Source organism: Phacochoerus africanus, chromosome 4, assembly GCF_016906955.1.
Source record: "Phacochoerus africanus isolate WHEZ1 chromosome 4, ROS_Pafr_v1, whole genome shotgun sequence".
NCBI classification, from domain to species: domain Eukaryota; kingdom Metazoa; phylum Chordata; class Mammalia; order Artiodactyla; family Suidae; genus Phacochoerus; species Phacochoerus africanus.
Genome location: NC_062547.1, coordinates 80,364,355 through 80,389,359, shown reverse-complemented (window position 1 = coordinate 80,389,359; position 25,005 = coordinate 80,364,355). Strand labels below are relative to the sequence as shown.

At 54.2% G+C, this 25,005-nt stretch overlaps 1 protein-coding gene across 3 annotated transcripts; it reads left to right on the top strand.

The window, feature by feature from the left end:
- Window positions 1-12,735: 12,735 nt before the first annotated feature.
- Window positions 12,736-24,718, top strand: N4BP3 (NEDD4 binding protein 3). Of its 3 annotated transcripts, none has more exons than XM_047777956.1 (5): window positions 12,736-13,241; window positions 18,684-19,031; window positions 19,283-19,810; window positions 20,252-20,506; window positions 20,631-24,718. In XM_047777956.1, exons 2-5 carry the CDS (start codon window positions 18,711-18,713, stop codon window positions 21,156-21,158), a joined length of 1,632 nt encoding a protein of 543 aa, XP_047633912.1. In that variant the 5' UTR covers window positions 12,736-13,241; window positions 18,684-18,710; the 3' UTR covers window positions 21,159-24,718. The 3 variants fall into 3 exon arrangements, with proteins under 3 accessions (XP_047633912.1, XP_047633909.1, XP_047633910.1); XM_047777953.1 differs by having other exon boundaries at window positions 12,737-13,241; window positions 18,681-19,031; XM_047777954.1 differs by lacking the exon at window positions 12,736-13,241 and having other exon boundaries at window positions 16,946-19,031.
- The last annotated feature ends 287 nt before the right edge of the window (window positions 24,719-25,005 follow it).

Here is a 25,005-nt window from a genome sequence, read left to right as displayed (position 1 = left end):
GGCCTTGCTTAGTGGGTTAAGGATCTGGCATTGCTGTGAGCTGTGGTGTAGGTCCAGACATGGCTTGGATCTGGCATGACTGTGGCTGTGGCGTAGGCTGGCGGCTACTGCTCCAATTGGACCCCTAGCCTGGGAACCTCTATATGCCATGGGTATGGCCCTAGAAAAGACAAAAAGACAAAAAAAAAAAATTGGTATACTTTTGTATATAACCCACATACATCCTCTTGTGTACTTCAAATCATTTCTAGATTACTTATAGTACTTAATTCAAGTTTTGCTTTTGGAACTTCCTGGAATTTTTTTTCAAATATTTTTGATTGATTGTTGAATCCACAGACACAAAACCCTTGGATATGGAGGGCCCATGTATTTGCCACTAATCCCCATGAGAAGCTAGTATTTTCCTACCCTGCTGACATCAGACTTTGGCCATCAACATATGTGGATAAGCAATGTCTGCCACCATTTTTCAGCAAAAGTTTTACGAACCATTACGTGATTTTGCCACAGCTCTTTTCCCTCTGCTGGGAGACTAGCATCTCCCAGGTAGAAGGTGCAGAACAACCCATGCAGGACATGGAAAGCAAGCTAGAAATAAACCTTTGTTTTTGCAAGCCAAGGAAATTTAGGAGCTGTTTGTCACTGCAGCATACTCTAGCAAAATCTAAGTCACAGAATTTGACTGTATCTGGCTCCTCAATGGCAAAAATAGAAGCCAGCAGATGGTTGAACAATAGCTTCAATGTACTGAAAGAAAATTAGTGCCAACTTAGAATTCTATACACAGAGAAACTATCCTTTAAGATAAATAATGCTAAATAAAGACATTTGCATAAGAAGCTGAGAAAACAGTCCATCAAAAGACTATTACACATGAATGGAATTCTAAAGGCTATTTTGTAGAGAGAAGGAAAATTATCTGAAATGGCAGATCATGGATGAAGGAAGGAATGAAGGACAAAAACCATGGAAGATATGTGGGTCAGTCCAGCTGAAGATTGGCTATATGAAAGAACAATAATGAAGTCCATGGAGTTATACAGATAATGGTAGCTTGGAAGTCAAAGGGTAGTGACTGGAAGGAATTAAAGTGTCCTAAAGTCTTCATACATTCACCAGAAAGGAGATACACTAACATCTTGTGCCCCCTGAAATGCACCGAGAAGGCACACATCTCTGTGGCGCCCTTCTCCACACTGTGCAGTCTCAACAAAAACAAGTTGAGGGTATTGTACAACACACCTGGGAAATGCTCTTCAAAAAGTGAGGTCATGAAAGATGAAGAAAGACTGGGGAACCATCAGAGTCTGGAGGAGACTAAGAAGACATGACAACTAGGGAGTTCCTATTGTGGCACAGCAGAAACGAATCCAACTAGTATCCGTGAGGATGCGGGTTCTATCCCTGGCCTTGCTTAGTGGGTCGGGGATCCATCATTGCCATGAGCTGTGGCGTAGGTTGCAGACTTGGCTCGGATCTGGTGTGGCTGTGGCTGTGGTGTAGGCTGGCAGCTGCAGCTCTGATTCGACCCCTTGCCTGGGAACTTCCATATGCTTCCAGTGTGGCCCTAAAAAACGAAAAACAAAAACAAAAACCTAATTGAAAATTAAATTAAAAAAAAAATCAGAGTTCCCGTTGTGGCGCAGTGGTTAATGAATCTGACTAGGAACCATGAGGTTGTGGGTTCGATCCCTGGCCTTGCTTGGTGGATTAAGGATCCAGCGTTGCTGTGAGCTGTGGTGTAGGTTGCAGACGCAGCTTGGATCCCGCGTTGCTGTGGCTCTGGTGTAGGCCGGTGGCTACAGCTCTGATTCGGCCCCTAGCCTGGGAACCTCCATATGCCACGGGAGCGGCCCAAGAAATGGCAAAAAGACAAAAAAAAAAAAATCACCCAGAAACATTGACGATTAATATTTCTGGTGTGTTTTCTGCCTGTCCATTATCTTGCACGTGGTGATGTTTTATATTCCTCATAAGTAAAATCATGTCAGACACTGTTTTTATTCCACACCAGGCTTTCAGAGATGTTACCTACCACGTTTATATCCTACAAGCATCATCATTGCCATTTTACAAAGAAGGAAATTAAGGTCTAGAGCAGATTAAAGGTCAAACAGGTAATAAAGGCCCAGATTCACTGTGAGTACAGATCCCCTGATGACTATTTCTGGAACCACACAAAAATCCAACTGGAGTTATCTTGTACAGAAGCAGGTTAAGGATCTAGCATTGTCACTGCAGTGGCTCAGGTCACTGCTGTGGTGCAGGTTTGATTCCTGGCCCAGGGATTTGCATATGCTGTGGGCACAGCCAAAAAAAATTTGAGGGCTTTATAATTGAGAATTTCAAATTATATATATATATATGTTATATATGATTCATATTACATAAATATGCAGGCATGTATGTACAGATATATAAAGTCATAACATGAGTCATCAGGTAAATATGAATTTTAAATATAATACCCCTTCAGGAGTTCCCATTGTGGTGCAGCAGAAACAAATCTGACTAGGAACTATGAGGTTGTGGGTTCGATCCCTGGCCTTGCTCAGCAGGTCAAGGATCCGGCGTTGCCATGAGTTGTGGTGTAGGTCACAGATATGGATCAGATCTGGTGTGGCTGTGGCTGTGGTGTAGGCCAGCACCTACAGCTCTGATAGACCTCTAGCCTGGGAACCTCCAGATGCTGTGGGTGTGGCCTTAAAAAGACAAAAATATATATATAATTTCAGATTTATCAGTATAGATTTTTTTTTAAGTCTGACAAAACACATATTGGAAAGAATTTTCAGTGACTAGAACTTTTTTCTTCCTGTCTCTCTCTCTCTTTTTTTTTTTTCTTTTTATGGCCACACATGTAGCATAGGGAAGTTTCCAGACTAGGGGTCAAATCGGAGCTACAGCTGCGGGCCACAGCTACAGCCACAGCTACTCAGGATCCGAACCAAGCCTGCCACCTACACCACAGATCATGGCCACACCAGATCCTTAACCCACTGAGTGAGGCCAGGGATCAAACCCACATCCTCATGGATACTAGTTGGATTCATTTCCACTGTGCCACAACTGGAACTCCCAAAACCCAATTCTTGAAGAGTAAATTCATCCACTTGTTCATGCATGTGTTTAACCAGAGTTTGCACCTCCTGGGGGGAGAGAGTGTAGGAGACAACGATCCCACCATTAATTTGCTTCCGTGCTAAAGATTTTATGCCTACAGCCCAGAGCCCCCAGCCACACAGCTTGGCCTAGTGTGACTAGGTAGGACACGGTGACATGCCCCTGCAAGAAAGGACCCATGGCCCAGCTACGAGGAGTGTGGCTGGATGACAGTGCCCAGCTGTCAGCATCTTTTGGGTCCATGGGCTTTCAGATGAAGGTTACACTCTTCTCCAGAAGCCAGCAAGGGGGTGGTATAAGGACCTCTTCTACCGCGAGGCAGATCTGAGCTCCGAGCTGGGCAAAGCAGTTGGGGTCTGAATCAGCTGGGAGCACCCTCTGCCCAATCCTGCTCCCTTCTCTTTTCTTTCATAGATGTTCCGCCAGTAAACCCTTGAGTTCCTAACTCCATCTCAGTATCTGTTGCCCAGAGGATAGACCTGCAACAAACTGTTTGGTAGGTTTGCGGACCTTCCCACTGACTCCAGTGGGTGAACTAACCCAGGGATGGTCTTTGTCCTGGGCAGCCTGGTAAGCCTCCTGGGGCAAACAGCTGTGTGCCGGTTAAGAGGCTAGTCCAGGGCCTGAATTCCCTGATGTCTGCACCGCAAACACAATGCTGTGCTCATCCCGCCATCAGACCTGCCAGGGTGTGACCAACTCCTGCTTGGAGGACCTTGAGGACCGGATCTCAGAGGAGGTGGAGCAGCAGGGGGGAGGGGAATGGCTGCTGCCCGCGACGTTTGGTCAGAGGGTGGGGTGGGAGTGTGCCAGGCGGGTGAGGGTGTGTGCCAGCCTGTCTGGCTCTCCTGGGTGGGGCTGGATGAATGGGTACAGGCGGCGGCCTCACATGGCTCTGAGTTGAGCCTGCTGCGGAATGGGGATGGAAGCCAGATAGGCAGATGTGCTGGGCCCATCTCCTCAGTGGCCAAGGAAGGGGAACAAAGCAGGCACCTGGGGATAACCTCTGCCAGGGCAGCCGACCTAGGGGAGAGGGCAGATTTCCAGACTTCAAAGGCCTGTGGTGTTTTGGGACCCAGGGCAGTGCATGGATAGATGGAAGACAGGTGAGGCACCCGCTGGGTGGACATGTAAGTGAAGGAGTGCATGACTCACTAGGTAGTGAGCCCCCAAGATCAGGACCTAAGTGGTCACTCCTGGGGCTCCCACCCACTGTGGCAAGCATCCCTCTTTCGGTGCTGAAGCTTGAACTTTAGCACATCACCATCTTTTCCACACAGGCGGGAATCCACCGGTGACCCCCAGGTCTCTCCTTCTGGCCCTCCCTGTAGGGAGGAGAGAGGAAAGAGCTTCCTCATTCCATCTCAGGAGAGGAGTGGCAGTGGGCACATGGCCCAGGCGCTGGTGGAAAGCAGAACAGAAACCGTGCGTCTGTTGCCTATGAGAAGCCCTGCCTGATCTGAACCCTTCATACCTGTGAAATCACCTGCCCTAAAATGAAATGCATGTTATAACTTAAAATGTTTGTCTACATTGAACTATTGAGGGATGATACATCATAATGTCTGGAAGTTGCTTTAACCCAGGAGTGGAGTTCCTATTGTGGCTCAGCAGGTTAAGAACCTGATTAGTATCCATGAAGACACAGGTTTGATCCCTGGCCTCACTCAGCGGGTTAAAGAATCTGTTGTTGCTGTGGCTGTGGTGTAGGCTGACAGCTACAGCTCAGATTCGACCCCTAGCCTGGGAACTTCCACATGCCCCACATGTGGCCCTAAAAAGTAAAAAAAAATAAGAGAGCCCAGGGGTGGGGGAGGGGCTGGGGGCATGGCGGGGTGGGTGGTGGATATGAAGATAAAATCATCACATTGGGTGATGGGTACCTAGGAGGTCTTCTCTCTACCTTTATGCATATTTGGAAATTTCCATAATTAAGCTTTAGAAGGAATCTAGGTAAAGTCTTTGTTTTTAAAATATGTTCTACTACCAGCACCTTTTAGTGAATACCGTATACTTTTTACTTTTAAAAAATTTCACTTCAGTATACTTTTTTCTTGTAAAAATTTCTAATTGTAGTAAAATACACATATCACACAATTTGCCATCTTAACCTTTTTTTTTTTTTTTTCTGTCTTTTGTCTTTTTAGGGCCACACCTGCAGCATATGGAGGTTCCCAGGCTAGGGGTCCAATCAGAGCTGTAGCTGCCGGCCTACACCACAGCCACAGCAACGCCAGATCCAAGCCGAGTCTGCGACCTACACCACAGCTCACCGCTTAACCATCTTCAAGTGTGCAGTTTGGTATCAGGTCCATTTACATTGGGCCTCGCATTTTCACAACACTTTAATTGTTGTTGCCACAGTCTTCCCCAGACTTTTCCAAATCCTCTTCCCCACTAATCTCCCCTCTACCCCCAATCTCTCCACCACCTGCATGGCAGCAGGGCCTGGGCCTGATTGTGAGGCCAGCCAGGTGGCCTGGATTTTGTGGTGGCTCCTGCAGATCTGAGCTCCCTGCCCCAGGGCAGGCACCTGAGCAAGTGGAATGATCCGCTTCCACCCCCACCTGTGGCCTGAGGCTGCCCTGTGTCACAGTCACTGGGGAAGGCGGGCAGGGGGAGAGTAGAGGTGAACTTGGGCTCCTCCCCAGCACAGGTGACTCAAGGAGGGCACTTCAGGTCTCAGAAGTCCACGTTCACCCCAGGGCCTGTGGGGCACAGCACCCTGGGTGTGAGGTGAGGGCGGGTGAGCAGGGTCCTACAGCCTTCACCACGACAGCCATAGTGCCCCAGCAGTGACACAGCTCTCAGGTTTAGAACACTCTTGGAGGAGCTGGCAGGAGCTAGCGCGGGCAACAGGAGTTACCTGTTAGCCTGCCCTTGGCAAGTTCTGAAATCCTCAGTTGCTGCCTCTCCAGAAACGCTCAGCTCCTGGCCCTCCTCCCAAGGGCTAGGGCCTGGCCCCAGGGGACAGAGAGGACAAAGGAGGGCCAGGAGCAAGTCACTGTTATCTTTAAGACATTTCATCCTTGATTTGATTCTGCCTGCTTACAAATGAAGAAACTAAGGCTCAGTGGGGTCATCAGAAAGTTATGGGGATTAGAGCCAGGGTGCCTTTCCTCATCCTCCTCCGCTGGGTTAGAAAGCAGTCATGAAGTGGCCTTTTTGTAGATGGTGGATTGCAGCTGAGTGCGGTCAGCTGTCAGCTTTGGGGAGGCACTGGGGGATGTGCACTGGAGGCTTAGGACTTACTGTCTCCTGGGGGAGACAGCCAGGTGCCCCACAAATGCTCATGCACTGCATCAAGCGCCACCCCAGTGACAGAGGATGGCGGGGGCAGGGGTAGTTCTGTCTCAGGGGTGGGAGGAGGGGCCTTGGGCAGAGTAGGTGCCCTTAATGGCTTCTCCCAACAGCAAGCACTTACAGATGAGGACATTGAGGCAGGGGCTAGTGCTGGGCCTGAAGGAGCTGTGGGACCGGTCCTGAAGGATGCCACCTCTCAAGTGGAGGAAAGTGGAGAAAGAATTCATGGGCTGGAAATGTCCCTCTGGGGCAGAGTGGGCAAAGGCCAAGGCCAGGCAGTGGAGCCCAGGAAGGCTGCTGCAACAATCGAGGAGAAAGGTGATGAAGTCAGAGGTGGCAGCCAGAGAGAAGGGGAAAATTCTGAGTCTCTCTGGGATGGCTCTAAGATTTTACAGTCCTGGCCACTGTGCAAGGAGCATGGATGCACTTACTACCCAGCCCAGGAAGACAGACCCAAGACAGCCTGAGTGGGTGCTGGGTGGGGGTCCACAGCCTTCCTAGCTACTTCAAGACAGGCTCCGTGGCAAGCATTTTGACCTTCTGATAAACTTTCCCCATAAGGAGAAGGAGAAGGACAAACTGACATTTGCCTACTCTTTGCAAGAACCATGCTGAACATGTGCTTTACAGTGATACTTAATCCTCCTAGCCAAATCATGATCTATCTTTCTTTTTTGGGCCATGCCCACAGCATGTAGAATTCCTTGGCCAGGGATTGAACCCATGCAGCAGCGGTGGCCAGAGCCACAGCACTGACAATGCTGGATCCTTAACCCCTGAGCCACGAGGGAACTCCCTCTGATCCTCTTTTGGAGAAAACCAAGGGCAGAGAAAGAAATGAAATTGTTCAAGGCCAGCCGATTCAGGAAGTAGGTGCATCCAGGAAGCTTCTCTCCCTTCCCCTGGCCCTGTGCCCTAAGCGCCTCACCCCTTGGCACCTGGGCAGTGTGGCTCCTGAGCCAACTCCACAGAGGTGCCAAGTCTGAGGACAGGTGACCCAGGCAGGAGTGGCTGCTCTGTGAACCCAGAAAGGGTTCGACCTGCATACGACCCCCACCCCTGCCCAGTCTAGCCTCTCCCAGGCTGTCCAGGCAAGCATGTGGGGAGGGGAACAAAGGCCGAGCTCCTGCCCAGCCCACCTTCTTTTTTTTTCTTTTTTAGCTGCATACGGAGTTCCTGGGCCAGGGGTCAGATCTGAGCTGCAGTTGTGACCTATGCCACAGCTGTGGCATCATCAGATCCTTAACCCACCATGCGGGGCAGGGGATAGAACCTTCATCCCAGCGCTCCAGAGACACCACTGATCCTGTTGCACCACAGTGGGAACACCCAGCCCACCTTTTTTTTTCTTGTTTGGTTAAAAACTTTTTTTTTTTTTTTGTCTTTTCTAAGGCCGCACCCATGGCATATGGAGATTCCCAGGCTAGGGGTCCAATCAGAGCTGTAGCTGCCGGCCTACACCACAGCCACAGCAACGCCAGATCCGAGCTGAGTTTGCGACCTACACCACAGCTCATGGCAACGCCGGATCCTTAACCCACTGAGTGAGGCCAGGGATCGAACCCGCAACCTCATGTTTCCTAGTCGGATTCATTAACCACTGAGTCACGATGGGAATCCTGGTTTAAAAAATTTTTTTTTAATTATAGTTGATTTACAATGTTCTGTCAATTTCTGCTGTACAGTGAAGTGACCCAGTCACACATACACTTATGTTCTCTTTCTCATATTATCCTCCATCATTTTCCATCACAAGTGATTAGATATAGTTCCCTGTGTTATACAACAGGACCTCATTGCTTATCCAGTCCAAATGCGACAGTTTGCATCTACTAACCCCAAACTCCCAATCCATCCCACTTCCTCCCCCTCCCCCTTGGCAACCAGAAGTCTGTTCTCCATGTCCGTGAGTTTGTTTCTTTTGTGTAGATAGATTCATTTGTGCCATATGTTATATTCTGGATATAAGTGATAGCATATGGTATTTGTCTTTCTCTTTCTGACTTGACTTCACTTAGTATGAGAATCTCTAGATCCATCCATGTTGCTGGAAATGGCATTATTTTGTTTCTTATGGCTGAGTAGTATTCCATTGTGTATGTGTACCACATCTTCTTAATCCATTCATCTGTTGATGGACATTTAGTTTGTTTCCATGACTTGGCTATGGAAGTGCCAGCCCAGCTTCTTAAAGGCATCAGAAAGGCACATTGGAGGCCAAGGGCCAAGGGGATAGGGTGAGAACGAGAGCAGCCTGCATGGAGGGAAGAAGTGTAGTTGAACTCCTAGGCAGCAAGAGTTCCAGTTTCCAGGCCCAGCTCTGCAGGAACTAGCTCTGAGATGTGTTTAGGTGGAGCAGGTTGTGTCCCTCTCTGGACCCCAGTTATTTACATCAGAGGAGGTTGGCACTGAGGGCACTCAAGTGTTCAATGTCATGCTCTATGGTTTATGCCCTAAGGTATTAAGCTTCCAAATGTGCCATGTGAGAGTGCATGGCTGTGGAGGGGGTGCTTCTGGCTTAGAACTATAGCTGCCTATGGAGTTCCTGTCATGGCTCAGCGGTAACAAACCCAACTAGTGTCTGTGAGGACTCAGGTTCAATCCCTGGCCTCACTCAGTGGGTTAAGGATCCAGCATTGCCATGAGCTATGGTGTGGGTTGCAGATGCTGCTCAGATCCCGTGTTGCTGTGGTGTAGGCCAGCAGCTGTAGCTCTGATGCAACCCCCAGCCCAGGAATTTCCATATGCTGTGGATGGGGCCCTAAAAAGACCAAAAAAAAACGAAAAACAAAAACCACCAAAACAACAACAACAGCAAAAACTAGAGCTGCCTCTCCCCTGAGGCAGCTGGTCCCCTCAGCCCTGCATTCCCCATTCAGGTGATCAGGACAACTTCAAAGGGTTCAGAGAAGCCACGTAGGAAGGAACATCTTCCAAGCCAACTCCTCAACTGGGGAGATGCGGTGATGGTGCTTTTAACAATATAGAGCTCAGACCTGTGCAGGAGGGGAGGGACAGGTAGCAGGAGGGGAATGACAGCTCTGCTGGAGGGGTCAAACCAGGCTGCTCGACACGCCCCAGCCCACTGCACTCCACACCTTAGTGCTCAGCCACAATGCTTCCACCTGCATCTGCCCTCTCTGGGGAGCAGCTGCTTTCTTGGTATTCCATTCAGTGGAGACCCTTACCCTCTCCCCTCCTTGCAGTGTCTCTTTAAAATTATTATTGTTTTCTTATGGCCTCAGGTGCAGTATATGGAAATCCCCAGGCTAGAGGTTGAATCAGAGCTACCACTGCTGGCCTACACCACAGTCACAGCAATTCGGGATCCGAGCCTTGTCTGCAACCTACTCCATAACTCAGAGCAATGCTGGATCCTTTAACCTACTGAGTGAGGCCAGGGATGGAACCCACCTCCTCTTGGATACTAATAAAGTTCATTATCAGGGAGCCACTACAGGAACTCCTGTCTTTTATTTTTAAATTTATTATTATTATTTTTGGCCATGCCTGCAGCATGTGAAAGTTCCTGGACCTGGGATGGAACCCACACCACAGCAGTGACACCAAGCTGCTACAGTGACAATACCAGATCCTTACCCCACTGTGCCACAAGAGAACTCCTCGTCCTGTCTTTTATATCTCTGAGCTCCAGAGTATCTTCTAAAGATTTATTTATTTATTTCAGGATCTTAGATTGGTTGCAGCGTGCAGTAGCTTGATGTTGGATCTCAGTTCTCAGACCAGGGATTGAACCCTGGCTGCAGCAGTGATAGAGCTGAATCCTAACCACTAGATCACCAGGGAACTCCCCAGGGTATCTTTTTTTTTTTTTTTTGTCTTTTTGCCATTTCTTGAACTGCTCCCATGGCATATGTAGGTTCCCAGGCTAGGGGTCTAATCGGAGCTGTAGCTGTTGGCCTACACCACAGCCACAGCAATGTGGGATCTTAGCCGCATCTGCGACCTACACCACAGCTCACGGCAACGCCAGATCCTTAACCCACTGAGCAAGGCCAGTGATCGAACGTGCAACCTCATGGTTCCTAGTCAGATTCGTTAACCACTGAGCCATGACGGTAACTCCGAGTATCTTCTGATTTCTTTCCTTCTTCCTGGGATGTTCCAAAATACCCGAACACCCTTCCCCTCCCACCTCCTCTGGCAGCCTGGGGCTGGGAAAGAATGTTGCACTGGGTCGCGGGGGGAGTCAGAAGACCTTGGATAAGTCACTTACCGTAGATCCCCATCTTCTCCACCTCACAGAATTTCTTGCCAAGTCAATTCTTCTTTCAAACAGTGAACATCCTTCCCCTCTTCCCACCACCCCTCGAAGGGAGGCGCTCCGTGGCCTCCTTCCTTTTCTGTGACACTCCTATAATCTGGCCTCCCTGCCTCAACCACTTCACAGGGCCTGTGTACACACCCCAAAGGCCAGCTGGCTCCTTACACTCCCCTGTCTCCACATCTCAGAGGCTCCTGTGGTGCATGTCGAGAGGCCTCTCTGGGTCTGTTCCAATGTGCATCTCTCCCACTGACCTTTCCCCACCCCCAGGGCTCTGGGCTCACTAGCAGGCTTGCCTCCACCCAACCATGCCTTGCTTTCTCCAGCCACAGGCTCTTGCTCCATCATGAGCACCCTCCTCCATGGAAAGGCTTTCCATCCTTCAAGTACAGTCTCAAAAGCCACTTCCCCAGTGAGGTCTTCCCTCAGGCCCCCTAAAAGGTGAAGTGTGTGCTTGTTCTAAATCTTCATTGTAACTCAACCAATTGGGGACTCCTCAGGGGCTGATACCCAGTGCAGTTATTAATGACCAATAATCTGAAGTCTGACACTTCCATTGTCGGGAAATTGTTAAGGATGGCATAGAAGGCAGGGGTTTGCAGAATGGAGGCCTGTGGGTCAAATCTGATGCATGGGTAACATGATGTCTTTTTTTATTTTTTATTATTTTTTTTCTTTTTAGGGCTGTACCTGCAGCATATGGAAGTTCCCAAGCTAGGGGTCGAATTGGAGCTGCAGCTGCTGGCCTACACCACAGCCACAGCAACACTGGATCTGAGCCACGTCTGCGACCTACACCACAGTTCACAGCAATGCCAGATCCTTAACCACTGAGTGAGGCCAGGGATCAAACCTGCAACCTCGTGGTTCCTAGTCGGATTCTTTTCTGCTGTGCCACAATGAGAACTCCAACCATTTTTAAAGTATACAATTCAATGGCATTTAGCACATTCACAGTGTTGTGCAACCACCACCTCCATCTGGTTCCAAAACACCTTCCTCATACCAAAAGAAACCCCACGTCCATTAAGCAGTCACTCCTGGTTCATTCCTCCCCACAACTCTGGCCCTAATTTGCCTTCTATCTGTATGGATCTACCTGCTTCGTATAAGTGAAATCATACCACACCTGGCTCTACGTGTCTGGTTTCTTCCACTTAGCAAAATTGTTTGGCAGTTCACCCATGCTGTAGCATGTATAAGAACACCATAACTGGAGTTCCCGTTATGGCTCAGCAGATTAAGAACCCAACATGGTGTCCATAAGGATTAGATGCCTCAGAGAGTTAAGGATCTGGCATTGCTGTTGCTCTGGAGTAGTCCATCAGCTGCAGCTCCCATTGGACCCCTAGTGGGGGAACTTCCATATGCCACAGGCCCAGCGGGTTTTCAAAACAAAACAAAACAAAACCACCATTCCTTTTTATGGTTGAAAAATATTCTATTGTATGGATAGACTGCATTTTGTGTATCCATTCATCTGTTGAGAGACACTTGGGTTGTTTCCACCTTTGGGCTAATGTGAATAGTCCTGCTTGGAACGTTTTTGCACAGGTGTCTGAGTCCCTTCCCTGTTTTCAATTCTTTGGGATGTGTACTTAGGGAGTGGAACTGCTGGGTCATACCTCACTATATGTTCATAACCTTCTTTGGGGAAGACGTGGTGTTTTAATATTGGAACACGAATGCCTTTTGGTGTCCATTTCGGACTCGGTCTCCATCTTCTTGTACCTGCTTAACTCACATTATTTGTCTGGCCCCCGAAGGCATCTGAATTTGCTTCCCCAGACGGCTTTGGCAGCAAAAAAACTTAGCGCCCAATTCAGTGGCTAACAAGCCAGAGACCTTGGGTAACTTCTCGGAGTGCTATTTTGCTCAGCCTCAAAAGGGAATAATACTGCTTACCTAAGAGGAGGCGGTGAGGATCAGGGAGATGATGGATTGAACACGCCTCTTCGGAAGCTGTCGGGTTCTGGAAACCGAGAGGGCCGGATGAGGCCAGGAGGACTAGGAGGCGGAGGAGGGTGGGCTGGGCGCCCTCTGGGGGTGTCGGCCGCACTCCGGGCTTCGACCCGGCCAGTGCCCGAGCCCGCGCGCAAGGGACGGTCTCCGCGCAGAGCGCAACCCTCAGGGGGCTCCGGTGCCACCGCTGCGCGGCGCTTCTGCGGGCAGGGCTAGGCTGGAGCCACGAACCCGGGCGGGGCTCAGGTTGGCACGCGGTGGGCGGGGGTGGTCCCCCGTCCCCGCCTCCCACATCCGGGGGCCCGGGCCGGTCCCCGGGCCGGCAGCGCGCCGGTGAGTCAGGCCGGGTTTTCCCTCCGCCTCTGGGGCAGGCGAGCGAGCGCTGCCGATCGCGTCCCTCCCTCGCCAATCCGGCTCCGGCGCCCGCCCGCGTTTTCCTGGCGCCTGCTGCCCGGCCGCTCCGGCCCGGCTCACAGTCTCGGCTGGAGCCAGCGCCCTGGAGGGAAGGTTCAAATCCGCGCCAGGGAGCTGCAGCGCGCGAGGGGTGCGGAGCGGCGCCAGCATGGTGAGTGGGGAGCGACGGGGGCTAGGGCCAGGGCTCGGGGCTGGACTTGCGGGGTGGGGCCGGCCGCGGAGGTCTAGCTCTCCCAGCGACCTTGGCCAAGCTGCAGCCCTTCGCCAGCCGTGGTTGCATCTGAGAAGTGGGCGGGGGTGGCAAGGTGTGGTGTGCGCCCAGGTACCCCTGCTTCCTGACACCGAAGCACCGAGGTGCGGGATCAGGGACCATGTGGGATCAGGGATCATCCGCGATCAGGAACGCCCCGCTGGAAGGGCAGGCGGCAGGTTACGCTGCTCTCAGTAACCCATGCAAATGCTCTTTCCTGGGAGCAGCGCCTGGGACCCCCGCGCTGCTAATGGTTATAGGGCAGGCGCCCTTGGCGCGGGAGTATGACCTCGTCTTCCATTCCCCCAGCCCATCCGCTCAGGTCAGGCCCCAGAGAAGGGCCTGGAAGAGATGTCCCCTCCCGCCTCCGGGTAGCTTGAGGATCTCCCGTAGTTCTGGGGAGCCTTGTCTCGGCCACAGCCTTTCCCAGGGAAAAGTCCATGGAGATGACAACCTCGACTGCCCCTCCACCTTTCCCACCAGACTCCTCTCCTGCCCTCTTCTGCTCCCTCGAGATACCCCTTTCCTCCAACCTCTGCCCCTTACTGGTGGCAGCTGCCAGCCTGCTGCCAGGGGTCCCGCAGATAGGGGACACTCCCAGGTCTGGAGCACCATCCCAATCTGGCCACAACCTTTGGCCAAAGTGAGAGCTCACGTGAGGCCAGGTGGAAATCTGGGCCCTGACTGCAGCTGGAGAAAGGACTGGGACCTGTGATCTCCCACTGGGCAACTGCCCTCGCCCACCCCAGGCAGTCTGGGGCTCTCTTCCCTTGCTGCAGGGGCTCAGCCTGTCCCACCGCCTAGGTTCTCTCACCCTGTCCAGCCTAGGCAGGGAGAAGAGGCAAGAGGCCATCCTGGGCCTGGTGATCAGCCTCCTCCCAAATCCCTCCTGGGCAGGGCTCCTCTGCCTGCCGGCTGGCTCTGTGTAGGTGTGTATGTGCCAGACTGAATGAATGCAGCCAACTACCGCCAGCGCCTCTAGAGCTAGCAGCTTCCAGGGCTCAGAGTCCCCATGGCGGGGCTTCCACTATTCCTGACCCAGGGGCAGGCAGGGGGGATTCTAAGCAGAAGGGACTGGGATCCCAATCCCTAAGGGTGCAGGTGATTGGGAAAAGCAGGTGTGGGGAACTGAGCAGATGCAACACACAGCAGTGTGTGCCCATGAAGGGCAGCTGGTGATCCCTGGCTGGGGCAACCTGGGACACAAGAGAGGGTCTTGCCTGGGGAGTTGGGATGGCGGGTCATATGGGATCTTAGACAACTCACTTCTTCTTTCTGGGCCTCAGTTTCCCTATCTGTAAGGTGGAGTGAGGATAACTTCTGTCCTGCCTACCTCATGAGGCTGTTGTGGAGATGGAATGATTCAATGGTATAGCTGATAAAAACTTCAGTGACTATATAGTGATACTGAGAATCATTCCTCCAGGGTTTAGACGCTGGACTCTGCCTCCTCAAGTGTCCCAGTGGGGCTAAGGAATGTCAGTCCCCTCCCTGGGCCCCTTCACCCGTTGCCCCCTCTTTTGGAGCTAGGACATTCCTGTCCCATTCCATAGGGGCAGCTGCAGACACACCCCTCAGCAAAGCTGATCCCCCAGCAGGTGGTGGGACCCTCCCCTGGGGCCAGGGCTCAGGCAGGCGGGGCTAAAGGCAGGCCATGGGGCTAAAGGCAGCCATGGCCCGACTGGGAGCTTCCTGCCGAGTGCTCTAGGATGTTCCACTGCAGAGGATGCACAGTGCGGTCAGGGAAGGCGTCTAAGCTGGGGAGCCTTTTCACTTTCTCCTGTGCAGCTGAACATGACCTTAGGCACATTATTTTACCTCCTGGACCTCAATGTTCTCTTCTGAAGTAGGGGAATGACAATATTCCCTCTTGTGTGTATTGTGAGTGTGTGGTAGGCCCAGGTCAGCAGACCCACCAAGGCACCCACTAAGGGACACTGTAGTGTCTCCCTGCATGTCCTCTCTTTTTCTACTTCATGGCCAGGGCGGTCCCCCAGCCTCATTCTCCTGACTCCACCAAGGGTTGGTCCAAAGGAGATGCGCCTGGTGTCTGGGGCTCAGTGCTGCTGGCTAATCTTGGAATGGGTGGAGGGGAGGTAGGAGCAGGAGAAAGGGGCCCTGTTGGGGCCAGGCTGGACCTATGCAGAATGTGGCCTGTGTTGCTCAGCTGAAACCTAGCTGGCAGGGCGGTGGGCTTCAGCTCTGGGCACTGGGCAGCTATGGAGCTCTGGGCAGGAAAGCCCAGGCACTTGAAGGAGTATCTGCCTTTTTCTCTGATGGAGCTGCAAGGCACTTGCCATCTCTCACTCCCTCATCCCCCACCACATCCTCTCTTGCACAGCTGCCCTGGCTTGAGTGGGCCAGTCCCTGGGCTTCCAAGCAACGAGAAGGAATGTGTGTGTTGTGGGGAAGCAGGGGAGGTGGATGGACTCCTTTAGCGAAAGGGACTGTCGCCAGACTGAGACATGGGCAGGGTGGAGTCTCTTGAAAGCCAAGGGCTCGACCCCACTGGGGAAGCTAATAATGCAGCCAGAGAAGTTATCTAAGAGGGGTGGATGGCGGGGGGGTCTTGGGGAAAGACAAAGGAGAGGGCTGTTTGTGCCCCTCCATCATGCTCCGTGGCTATTTCAAATTGCTCAACCCGCTTGTGAAGAGAAGCCAGTGCCATGCCCTGCTCACCACTTCTGCATGCACGTGCGTGCACGCACACACACACACACACACACTCCCCTACATCTAGCCTTGGGGCTAAGGAGGACCCCTGGGTATCCATGTGTTATATGTGTGTCTAGAAGGTGCTCAGTGCTGTGTGGATGGATGACCTTGAACGTGACTCTGTCTGCTGTTAGATCTGCATTGTGTCCTCTAACAGAGGAGCTTCTGTGCCACTGGTGGCATTGATTGGACTCAGTATGCATATGATGTACACACTGTTTTGGCCCATGGCTGCCTCTCCTCTGGACCTGGGACCCTTCATGGGGATCATGGGGTTATGGCTCCCTGAGATAGGAAGTGAGGCTCTGGCTAGGGGAACGTGAGGCAGTGTGTATCTGGGATGAAGTGGGCGTTTTTGGCACCATTGCCACCATTTCCGCCCCCGTCCTCTCACCAGGCTTGCGGTTCACAAGCCCTTTCACCTCTGTGTTTCTGTGACTGTCACAGCAATCCTGGAAGGGAGGCAGGGAGGGCAGGCTTTCCTGCTTTGCAGAAAGATGGGGAAACAGGCATAGCAAAGAGAGGTACCCTGTGAAGAGATGCTGTGAGAGCGGGGCTGGAGACCAGATTCTCTGCTGTCTACCTCCCTAAGAAGCAGTGACAGGATGGAGTTTCCGTCAAGGCTCGGTGGTTAACGAATCCGACTAGGAACCATGAGGTTGCGGGTTCGATCCCTGGCCTTGCTCAGTGGGTTAAGGATCCGGTGTTGCTGTGAGCTGAGGTGTAGGTTGCAGACATGGCTCGGATCCCGAGTTGCTGTGGCTCTGGCGTAGGCCGGTGGCTACAGCTCCGATTAGATCCCTAGCCTGGGAACCTCCATATGCCAAGGGAGCGGCCCTAGAAAAGGCAAAAAAAGACCAAAAAAATTAAAAAAAATTAAAAAAATGAAGCAGTGACAGGAGTTCAGTGGACTCTCCGACACAGTGGTGTCTGTTGCTGGATGGGCTTATCATGGTGAAGGAGTGTCAGACTGGGGGCCAAGATGCTTCCATTCCAACTCTTGGGCTGTAGGTGACATCCTGGGTCCCCACTAGACATTTGGCTGCCATGATGCTGGACTCACAGGCATCCTCACTCTGACTAGTTCTGTGACCTTGGGCGAGCCCCTTCACCTTTTGGAGCCTCTAAAAATGATGTACGGTTACCTATGTGTCAGGGCTCCGTGAGATCCCTACAAAGGGCTGTGTTGCTGTAGTTGCCCAGCACCTGTGATTCCTTGTCTGGATGATTCCCCTAACCCTTTGTGACATGTGACTCCCCCATAGGGGTTGAGCCATCTGGGGGCTGGGAGGGGAGGGTTGGGAAGGCCACTTGCCCAGGGTGAGGTTGAAGGCCACAGGGCGTGGAGGCAGGGATATGCCCTCCCTCCCTCCTTCCCTTCCACTCCCCATGAGCTTTGTCTTCTCTAAACACAAAACCTGGAAATGGTTGAGGAAGATGGACCCTCCTAACCATTGTTTGGGGCGGGAGTGGGTGTCCTGGAAGCATACTGGGTGGATAGTGGGGGACTGGCAGCTGCAATGTGCCTGTGGGGTGTCTGTCTGGGAATGGGAGCGGGTGGGTAGGAGGCAGAGAAGGCGGCATTCGTTCATTTGGCAAGTCCTTTCTGAGCACCTACTGTGTGCCAGGTTCTGGCTGGGAACAGGGGCTCCAGTGGGCACTAGGGACAGGCCCTGCCTTCCATGGTGTGGTCCCAGCCCAGGTGGGAGACAGCCCATAACCTGGTCACTCAGCTGTTCGCTGGCGACATTCACGTGTCTAGCAGTTAAGCTTGCCCTCGGCCAGCCTGCGTTGTCCCTGGCTGCGGGCCAGGCCCTGGACTGGGCGTCATGTCCTCTTCTCTCAGCCAGTTCTGCCAGCATCCCAGAGTGATAAGATTCATGGTGGTGATTGTCCAGCTGAGGAAGCCAGGGCCCACACAGTGACAGGCTCCACACATCAGCTCAGGATTTTGGATCCCCCTCCTTGCGGTGGGCTCTAGAGGGGCAGCATATACAGGGGCTTCCTCCTGCCTCCCACTGCCGCCCTAACGTGAACACCTGTTCCGGAAACCAAGGCCATTGTTCCCACCATCCTTCCTCCCCTGGGGCTTTTCCTGTTTGTATCCCTCCTACTGTAGCCCCCAACCCCACGGGTGCCAGGTGCTTCCCTTGGGAACTCCACCCCTTGGCAGGAAGAGGGATTGAGCTAAGTTTTCCCCTTCCAGAGGGAAGAAGGAATGGAGATTCTGAGGCCATTAGCCCTGGTTCCCTGTGCCCACTGCCCACCCCCCTACCTTGGGTAGGCAGCCTGGCAGGAGAATGAACAAAGTCAAGAGTCGGACATCACTGGAGTCCTCAGCTGGCCCAGTCCTGGAAGGGGCCCCTATCTTGCTGCTTCAGGTCCTGGTCCCTCTGTGACCGCAGTTACACACTGTCCCCTGGCTGGAGCTGGGGTGCCAGACAGGTGGCCTTGGGAACTGTACCCCTTTCTCTAGGAATCCTGTCCCGGTTTCTTTCTGGGACCCACATCTGCCACCCGTGGGTGGGCCAGGTGGGGAGCTGGCATAGGGAGCAAGCACCTGGTTTTAGAGCATCAGGGGAGTTGGGCACCTACCTGCCCCTGATGGAGCCTCCTGACCTCCAGAAGCAGCCGCTTGTGCCCTGGTGAAACTTCATGGCCAGAGCCCCAGGCCCTGCTGGCATTGCCATGGGCAGCGTGGGCAGCCTGTTGGAACGTCAGGACTTCTCCCCTGAAGAGCTGCGGGCGGCACTTGCGGGGTCTCGGGGCTCCCGCCAGCCTGATGGGCTCCTCCGGAAAGGCTTAGGCCAGCGGGAGCTCCTCAGCTACCTGCACCTCCCCAAGAAGGACGGCAAGACCACCAAGCGGGCCCCTCGTAACGAGCCTGCCGACTATGCCACCCTCTACTACCGGGAACATCCTCGGGCTGGTGAATTCAGCAAGACCTCGCTGCCTGAGCGGGGTCGTTTTGACAAGGTATGCCTCTGCCACCTTGCCCCTCCCTAGTGTGGGAGGGTGGGGATGGGGGGTTTGGGGGGCTCCTTGGAGACCCTGATGCTGGGGTGGGATGTGACAGTCTTGCTATGGGCTGGCCTGAGGCTTGGTCACTGCCTCCCAGTGACACACCCCACATTCTCAATGAGGATTCCCCAGGGGCCATGGGAGCCTTGGAGGGCAGAGCTGAGCAATCAGCCCAGGGCCTCATACCTGCCTTCTCTTCCTGGCAGTGCCGCATTCGCCCATCAGTGTTCAAGCCAGTGACAGGCACCGGGAAAGGCTTCCTGTCCATGCAGAGCCTGGCGGCCCACAAGGGCCAGAAGCTGTGGCGCAGCAACGGCAGCCTGCACACGTTGGCCTGCCACCCACCCCTGAGCCCTGGGCCCCGGGCCAGCCAGGCCCAGGCCAGGGCCCAGCTGCTGCACGCCCTCAGCCTGGATGAGGGCGGCCCCGAGCCTGAGCCCAGTCTGTCTGACTCCTCCAGTGGGGGCAGCTTTGGCCACAGTCCCAGCACTGGCCCTGGTCCCTTCAGCTCTTCCCTGGGCCACATTAACCACCTTGGGGGCTCTCTGGACCGGGCCTCACGGGGTCCCAAGGAGGCTGGGCTGCTGCCTATGATGAGCTGCCTGCCCGAACCTCCGCCTCCCTATGAGTTCTCTTGTCCCACCGCTGAGGACATGGTGGCTGTGCTGCCTGACTCCTGTGAGGAGCTCAAGAGGGGCCTCAGTGATGAGGATGGCTCCAACCCCTTCACGCAGGTGAGAATAGCCCTGCCCTGGGGTCCTGTTCTGTCCCTTGGCATTGGAGTACAGGGCAGACAGAGGGTTACCAGCCAGCATTCCCGTGTGGCTCTGGGCACAAGAGAGTAAGGAGGAGAGGGGTGATGTGGCTCCTCTCCCCAAACTCCACATGTCATGTCATCAGTGGTCCTTGCTGGGAGTTGTCTGGGAGGGAAGGAGGGAGGGAGACCCCTTGGGAGGACCATGTATTGGGGACACTTCACCTCTGGAGAACATTTTGGGGTCGGGCACATGTGTGACTGGAGCCTTGGGCTCTGGACCCTGTGGTGTCGGGGTACAGGATGTTAGAAGCAGCTGGAGTGTTGGAACAATGGGCCAGCCATGGAAATGCAGGCAGTGGGTGTCCCCGGGGCCGTGTATGGCTTTCAGGGCATGGCAGGCACCTCTTCCCCTTGACAGGTGCTAGAGGAGCGCCAGCGGCTTTGGCTATCTGAGCTAAAGCGCCTATACGTGGAGCGGCTGCATGAGGTGGCCCAGAAGGCCGAGCGCAGTGAGCGCAACCTCCAGCTCCAGCTGTTCATGGCCCAGCAGGAACAGCGGCGCCTGCGCAAGGAGCTGCGGGCGCAGCAGGGCCTGGCCCCAGAGCCCCGGCCTCCAGGCACCCTCCCAGAGGCCGATCCCAGCACTCGACCAGAGGAGGAAGCCCGATGGGAGGTGAGAGAGCAGGCATTCAGAAACTCCTGGCCCCATGGCTATCATCCCATCCTCTGCCTGCCCACCAACTGGTCCCCCCTTACCCTGCTTTGCTTGGCTCTTGCCCATCCTTGTCCCCCTGCAGGTGTGCCAAAAGACGGCGGAGATTAGCCTCCTGAAGCAGCAGCTACGGGAGGCCCAGGCCGAGCTGGCGCAGAAGCTAGCAGAGATCTTCAGCCTGAAGACGCAACTTCGGGGCAGCCGGGCCCAGGCCCAGGCCCAGGATGCAGAGCTGGCCCAGCTGCGTGAGGCTGTGCGGAGCCTGCAGGAGCAGGCCCCACGAGAGGAAGCCCCCGGCAGCTGTGAGACTGATGACTGCAAGAGCAGGGGGCTGCTGGGGGAGGCAGGAGGCAGTGAGGCTGGAGATGGTGCCGAGCAGCTGAAGGCTGAGCTGCTGCAGGAGAGGCTCCGGGGCCAGGAGCAAGCGCTGCGCTTCGAGCAGGAGCGGCGGACATGGCAGGAGGAGAAGGAGCGGGTGCTGCGCTACCAGCGGGAGATCCAGGGGGGCTACATGGACATGTACCGACGTAACCAGGCGCTGGAACAGGAGCTTCGGGCACTGCGGGAGCCCCCTACACCCTGGAGCCCCCGACTTGAGTCCTCCAAGATCTGAGGTCAGCGAAGCGAAATGACAGCAGAAGCACTGTCAGAAGACGGCTTGGACAAGCCCGCCCTGAGATGACCAATTCCTTCCTTGCATTGGTCTGGGGCAGAATCTGCCGAGACCAGCCGGGGATGGGGAGGCTCGCCGAGAGTGGTGGGATCCAGTGGGGCTGTGGGCTGGATGGGGTGCCCGCAGCAGAAATCAGGGCCAGACTTGGCTGAGGAGCACCCAGGCAGGGTCCAGCCCTGCTCCCTAGAGTAGGTGTAGCCCAGAAAAGGAGGTTAAGGAATGAAGTGCCCTGTGATGCAGAAGGGCCAAGGTGAGGGATGAAGTCTGGGGTGGGAACACTGGCCTCCCCAGAATAAAACCATGTTTTCTACTAGGAGGTGCCAGATGATCACGTTGAGCCTGTTGCTGGCCTGAGTCCGGAGGATTGTGGATGGTCAGGGTCAGGGGCTGTTCATCTGGGCTGTAGCTTCCTCCGTGGTCATGGGCAATGGGGAGGGTGTGCCCTGCGCCTCAGCACAGCTGCTTGGCATGCATGTTGGGGAGCAGAGGAATCCCTGCCCCAATACCATGCAGTTCCTTTGCTGCCATGTGGGCTGAAATTCCTTTCTTTAGCACCAGTGGAACTTTTCAGAAGGAACAATGCCAGGGAACACAAGCAAACAAAAGGGCAAGTCAACCAAGGCATTTCTAGAACATGAAAGGTCCCCTTGGTGGGAAGTCTGGGCCCCAGGTGCCCATTCCCCGGTAGATGTGGGGCCAGCCTAAGAGAGCTTCCGCTGGAGAACCTTATGGCTCCTGGTAGAGCTCTTCCCCTTCCAGAAGGTACCTCCCCCTTTCTGACTTGTGCACCCCTTCCTCCTTAGGGCTGAGGGCCTTGGGAAGGTGCAGGAGACAGACAGAGAAAGCTTGCCGGTCACTTGGTAAAGGGCCTGTACCACAGCAGAGAATGTGGACATTTCCCCATAGGCATGGGGGGCCATGGGGTGTTCTTGAGCAGGAGAGAGATAGGATCTGATTTGTATTCTGGAAAGCTCCATCCTGGGAGAAAGCACCCCAACCCCGCCCGTGGCCCTGCAGGGGCCTCCCCTCTTAGGCAAGGCTGGTCCTTGGCCCCCAAAATCCACTCCCGCCCTTGCCCTCTCAGACATCTGGCTTCCCTTCTGGGCCCTTTCTCATTCCTGGGTGGGTGGCCTGGAGCACAGAACCAATCTGGCTGTGCAAGCGGTATCTTCCCAGCCCCTGCTCTGAAGCTCTGGATCCTTACAGATGCATCACTGTCACTGCTACCACCCATTGAGCACTTCCTGTCTACCAGATGCTGGGTTAGGCTGTCAGGGCATGGGGGCTCAGGGTTAAATTAGACGTGCTTCCTGCCCCAAGGGAACCAGCATACAGACATCTCCCTCCCAAGCCCTGCCTGGTGGTGGGGGAGTAGCCACCTCTGAGAAGTTCTCAACAGAAACCCCCAATTTGCTCCCTTTAGTGATGCTGGCTCCCTCCCTGGCCATGCCTGGCTGGGGCCTGAAGGGTCCTGGTGGTGGAGTGGAGTTTCCATGCAAGGGTAGCTGTGAGGTATGAGCCAGTGTGTCCTGCCTTTTTAGGGTGGAGAGTGGGGTGTGTGAATTGTCTGCCATGAGATGGTATGTTTATGTCCCTGTGAATGGCAGGTGTTTACAGTAGAGACGTGTTATGGGTGGTGGGTGTGTCTAAGGGGGTGTGTTTGGGGCTTCTGTATTGGAGGCCGGGAGGGCTGCTTCCTGGTCCCTCCCTCTGTCCCATTCTTTCCCACCAGTCTTAGCCCCTTTTAGCAGGCCAGGGCAGACCCCTGGGCCAAGCTGAGACCCATCTGAGTTCACCCCTGAGCCCGGGTCCTCTACCTGGGGAGGAAAAGCAGGGACACCTGGTTAGGCAGGCCGGGCCCTAGTAGGCCTTGATACCCATTTCACACGGCCCTCCAAGCTGAGGTTTCTGGGTCAGTGACTCCTCTAGAGGGCCCTCCAGAGCCCAATGCTGGCCTGAAGCCTGGGTCACCCCCAGGGCCTGGAGCTGGTCAGGCTGGGTGCCCACAGTGCCAGGGTCCACCTTTTGGTGTCCTAGCTCTGCAGAACAGCTCCCCACCCAGCAATTAGGGAGCTGGGCCGGCCAGTACAGCCAGCGGGGAGTGGGTGGGCGGTACCAAAACTTGGCAGCTGTGCCAGAAACCAAGCCAGGCCCAGATATAGGGGGAGGGCGCGAGAGAGCTGAAGCTGGGGCGTCTCAGAGGGAACCAGATCCCTGTTAGCTCATCCCTGCCGGGCAAACCAGTTCCCTGTCCCCAAGCCGGCTGGGTGGCTCTTGGGCCGGCCGATCACAGGTGCCACTGTAGTGGCTACTGCTTGGGGCAGCCCTCAACTCCCCAGCTGTTCTTAGACCCTCTTCTCTAGTAGACTAGGCCCAGGAGTGAATTCTCTCCAGGACTGAAACAAGCTCCCAGCACTGGCTTCCTGCCCTTGGGCCTTCTTGTCACTCAGATAATGTCATGCCCTCCAGTGGCTCCCTGGACCCCTTAGCCTATCACTTGAGGCATCTCACAGTCTGGCCCCTGGGCTTGCTGATCAAGGTGCCCCTCCTGATGCCAGCCAGATGTAGGGAGAGGGTGCGAGAGAGCTGAAACCTGGGCGTCTCAGAGGAAACCAGATCCCTGTTAGCTCATCCCTGCTGCCCTCTGGGTCCTCCAGGCAGACTCCCTTCCCAATGCTTAGATCTTGCCTCCTCAGGGAAGCCTTCCAGGCTATCTCCTATGTCCACAGCCCCCATGTCTCTCCTCTAGCTCCTTCTGTGCTGCTGGCATTGTCAGTTTGCCTCTGTCTCCACTGGGCTGTGGGCATGGCTGGGGCAGGGCCGGGGCTTCTGTTTTCATCCCCAGAGCCTGCTCTCATTCTAGCCCAGAAGGCACTCACGGGCTTTGGGTTCAAAACAGACCAGACCCCTCCCCTGACTGGCATGGGTTCAAGCTAGGGGTGGGGTGGGAAGGTGGCAAAGGCTCCAGTTCCCAGTGTTCATTCACCTTTCTTGCCACTTGGTTCAAACTAGGTCTGTGCCAAGCACTAGGGCCCCTGAGCCAGTCACCATTTACTGTGCAGTGATGTGTAGAGTGCCTGCCTCCGGGAGGAAGCTAAGGTGCCAAGGCCTGTGCCCCTGTGGCCCTTCCTGGAGGGTGGGGGAGGGAAGCAACACACACACACACACACACACACACACACTCAGTAGGGATTGGGCTGGAAGAGTGCAGACATAGAGACAGAGGACAACAGAGAGACCTCTGCAGTGGTGTGCAAGACAGCTGAGTACAGAAAAGGCACAGGGAGTCTAGAGAAGGGAGAGTAAATTTCTTTGAGAGAGGGGTGGGGGGGAGGTTGCTGCACTAATAGGGAACATTTTCCAAAGAAGGTGCAGGCCCCATAGAGACGATTCAGATTGCATAGCCCACGGCCCTGCTGGGTGGAGGCTTGGCCATTGGTATCGGATTCAAGAACGAAAAAGGATGTGCTGTTTCTTGCAATAAAACCAAAAAAAGTGGACTGTGTCATGAGAGGTGAGGTTTGACTGTGGTGGGAGTTCAGAGGAGAGCTGGCTCATGCACCAGGTGATAGGGTGGCGCGGGGGTTGACAAAGGTTGACTAAACTTTGGTCACGCACTTCCAAGAGCTCTCTCTCTCTCTCTCTCTCTCTGGCTGTGCCCATAGCATGCAGAAGTTCCTGGGCTAGGGATTGAACCTGTGCCACAGCAGTGACAACACCAGATCTTTAATCCACTGAGCCATCATGGAACTCCACGAGTTCTCTTTATGACTCTGCCTTCCTGTGT

Bases quoted from the DNA above. Each gene is read 5' to 3' on its own strand.
- N4BP3 (XM_047777956.1), top strand. From the start codon at position 18,711: ATGGCCAGAGCCCCAGGCCCTGCTGGCATTGCCATGGGCAGCGTGGGC. The intron at 19,032-19,282 runs GTATGCCTCTGC...TCTTCCTGGCAG, and splicing joins AGCGGGGTCGTTTTGACAAG to TGCCGCATTCGCCCATCAGT. The intron at 19,811-20,251 runs GTGAGAATAGCC...TCCCCTTGACAG, and splicing joins GCTCCAACCCCTTCACGCAG to GTGCTAGAGGAGCGCCAGCG.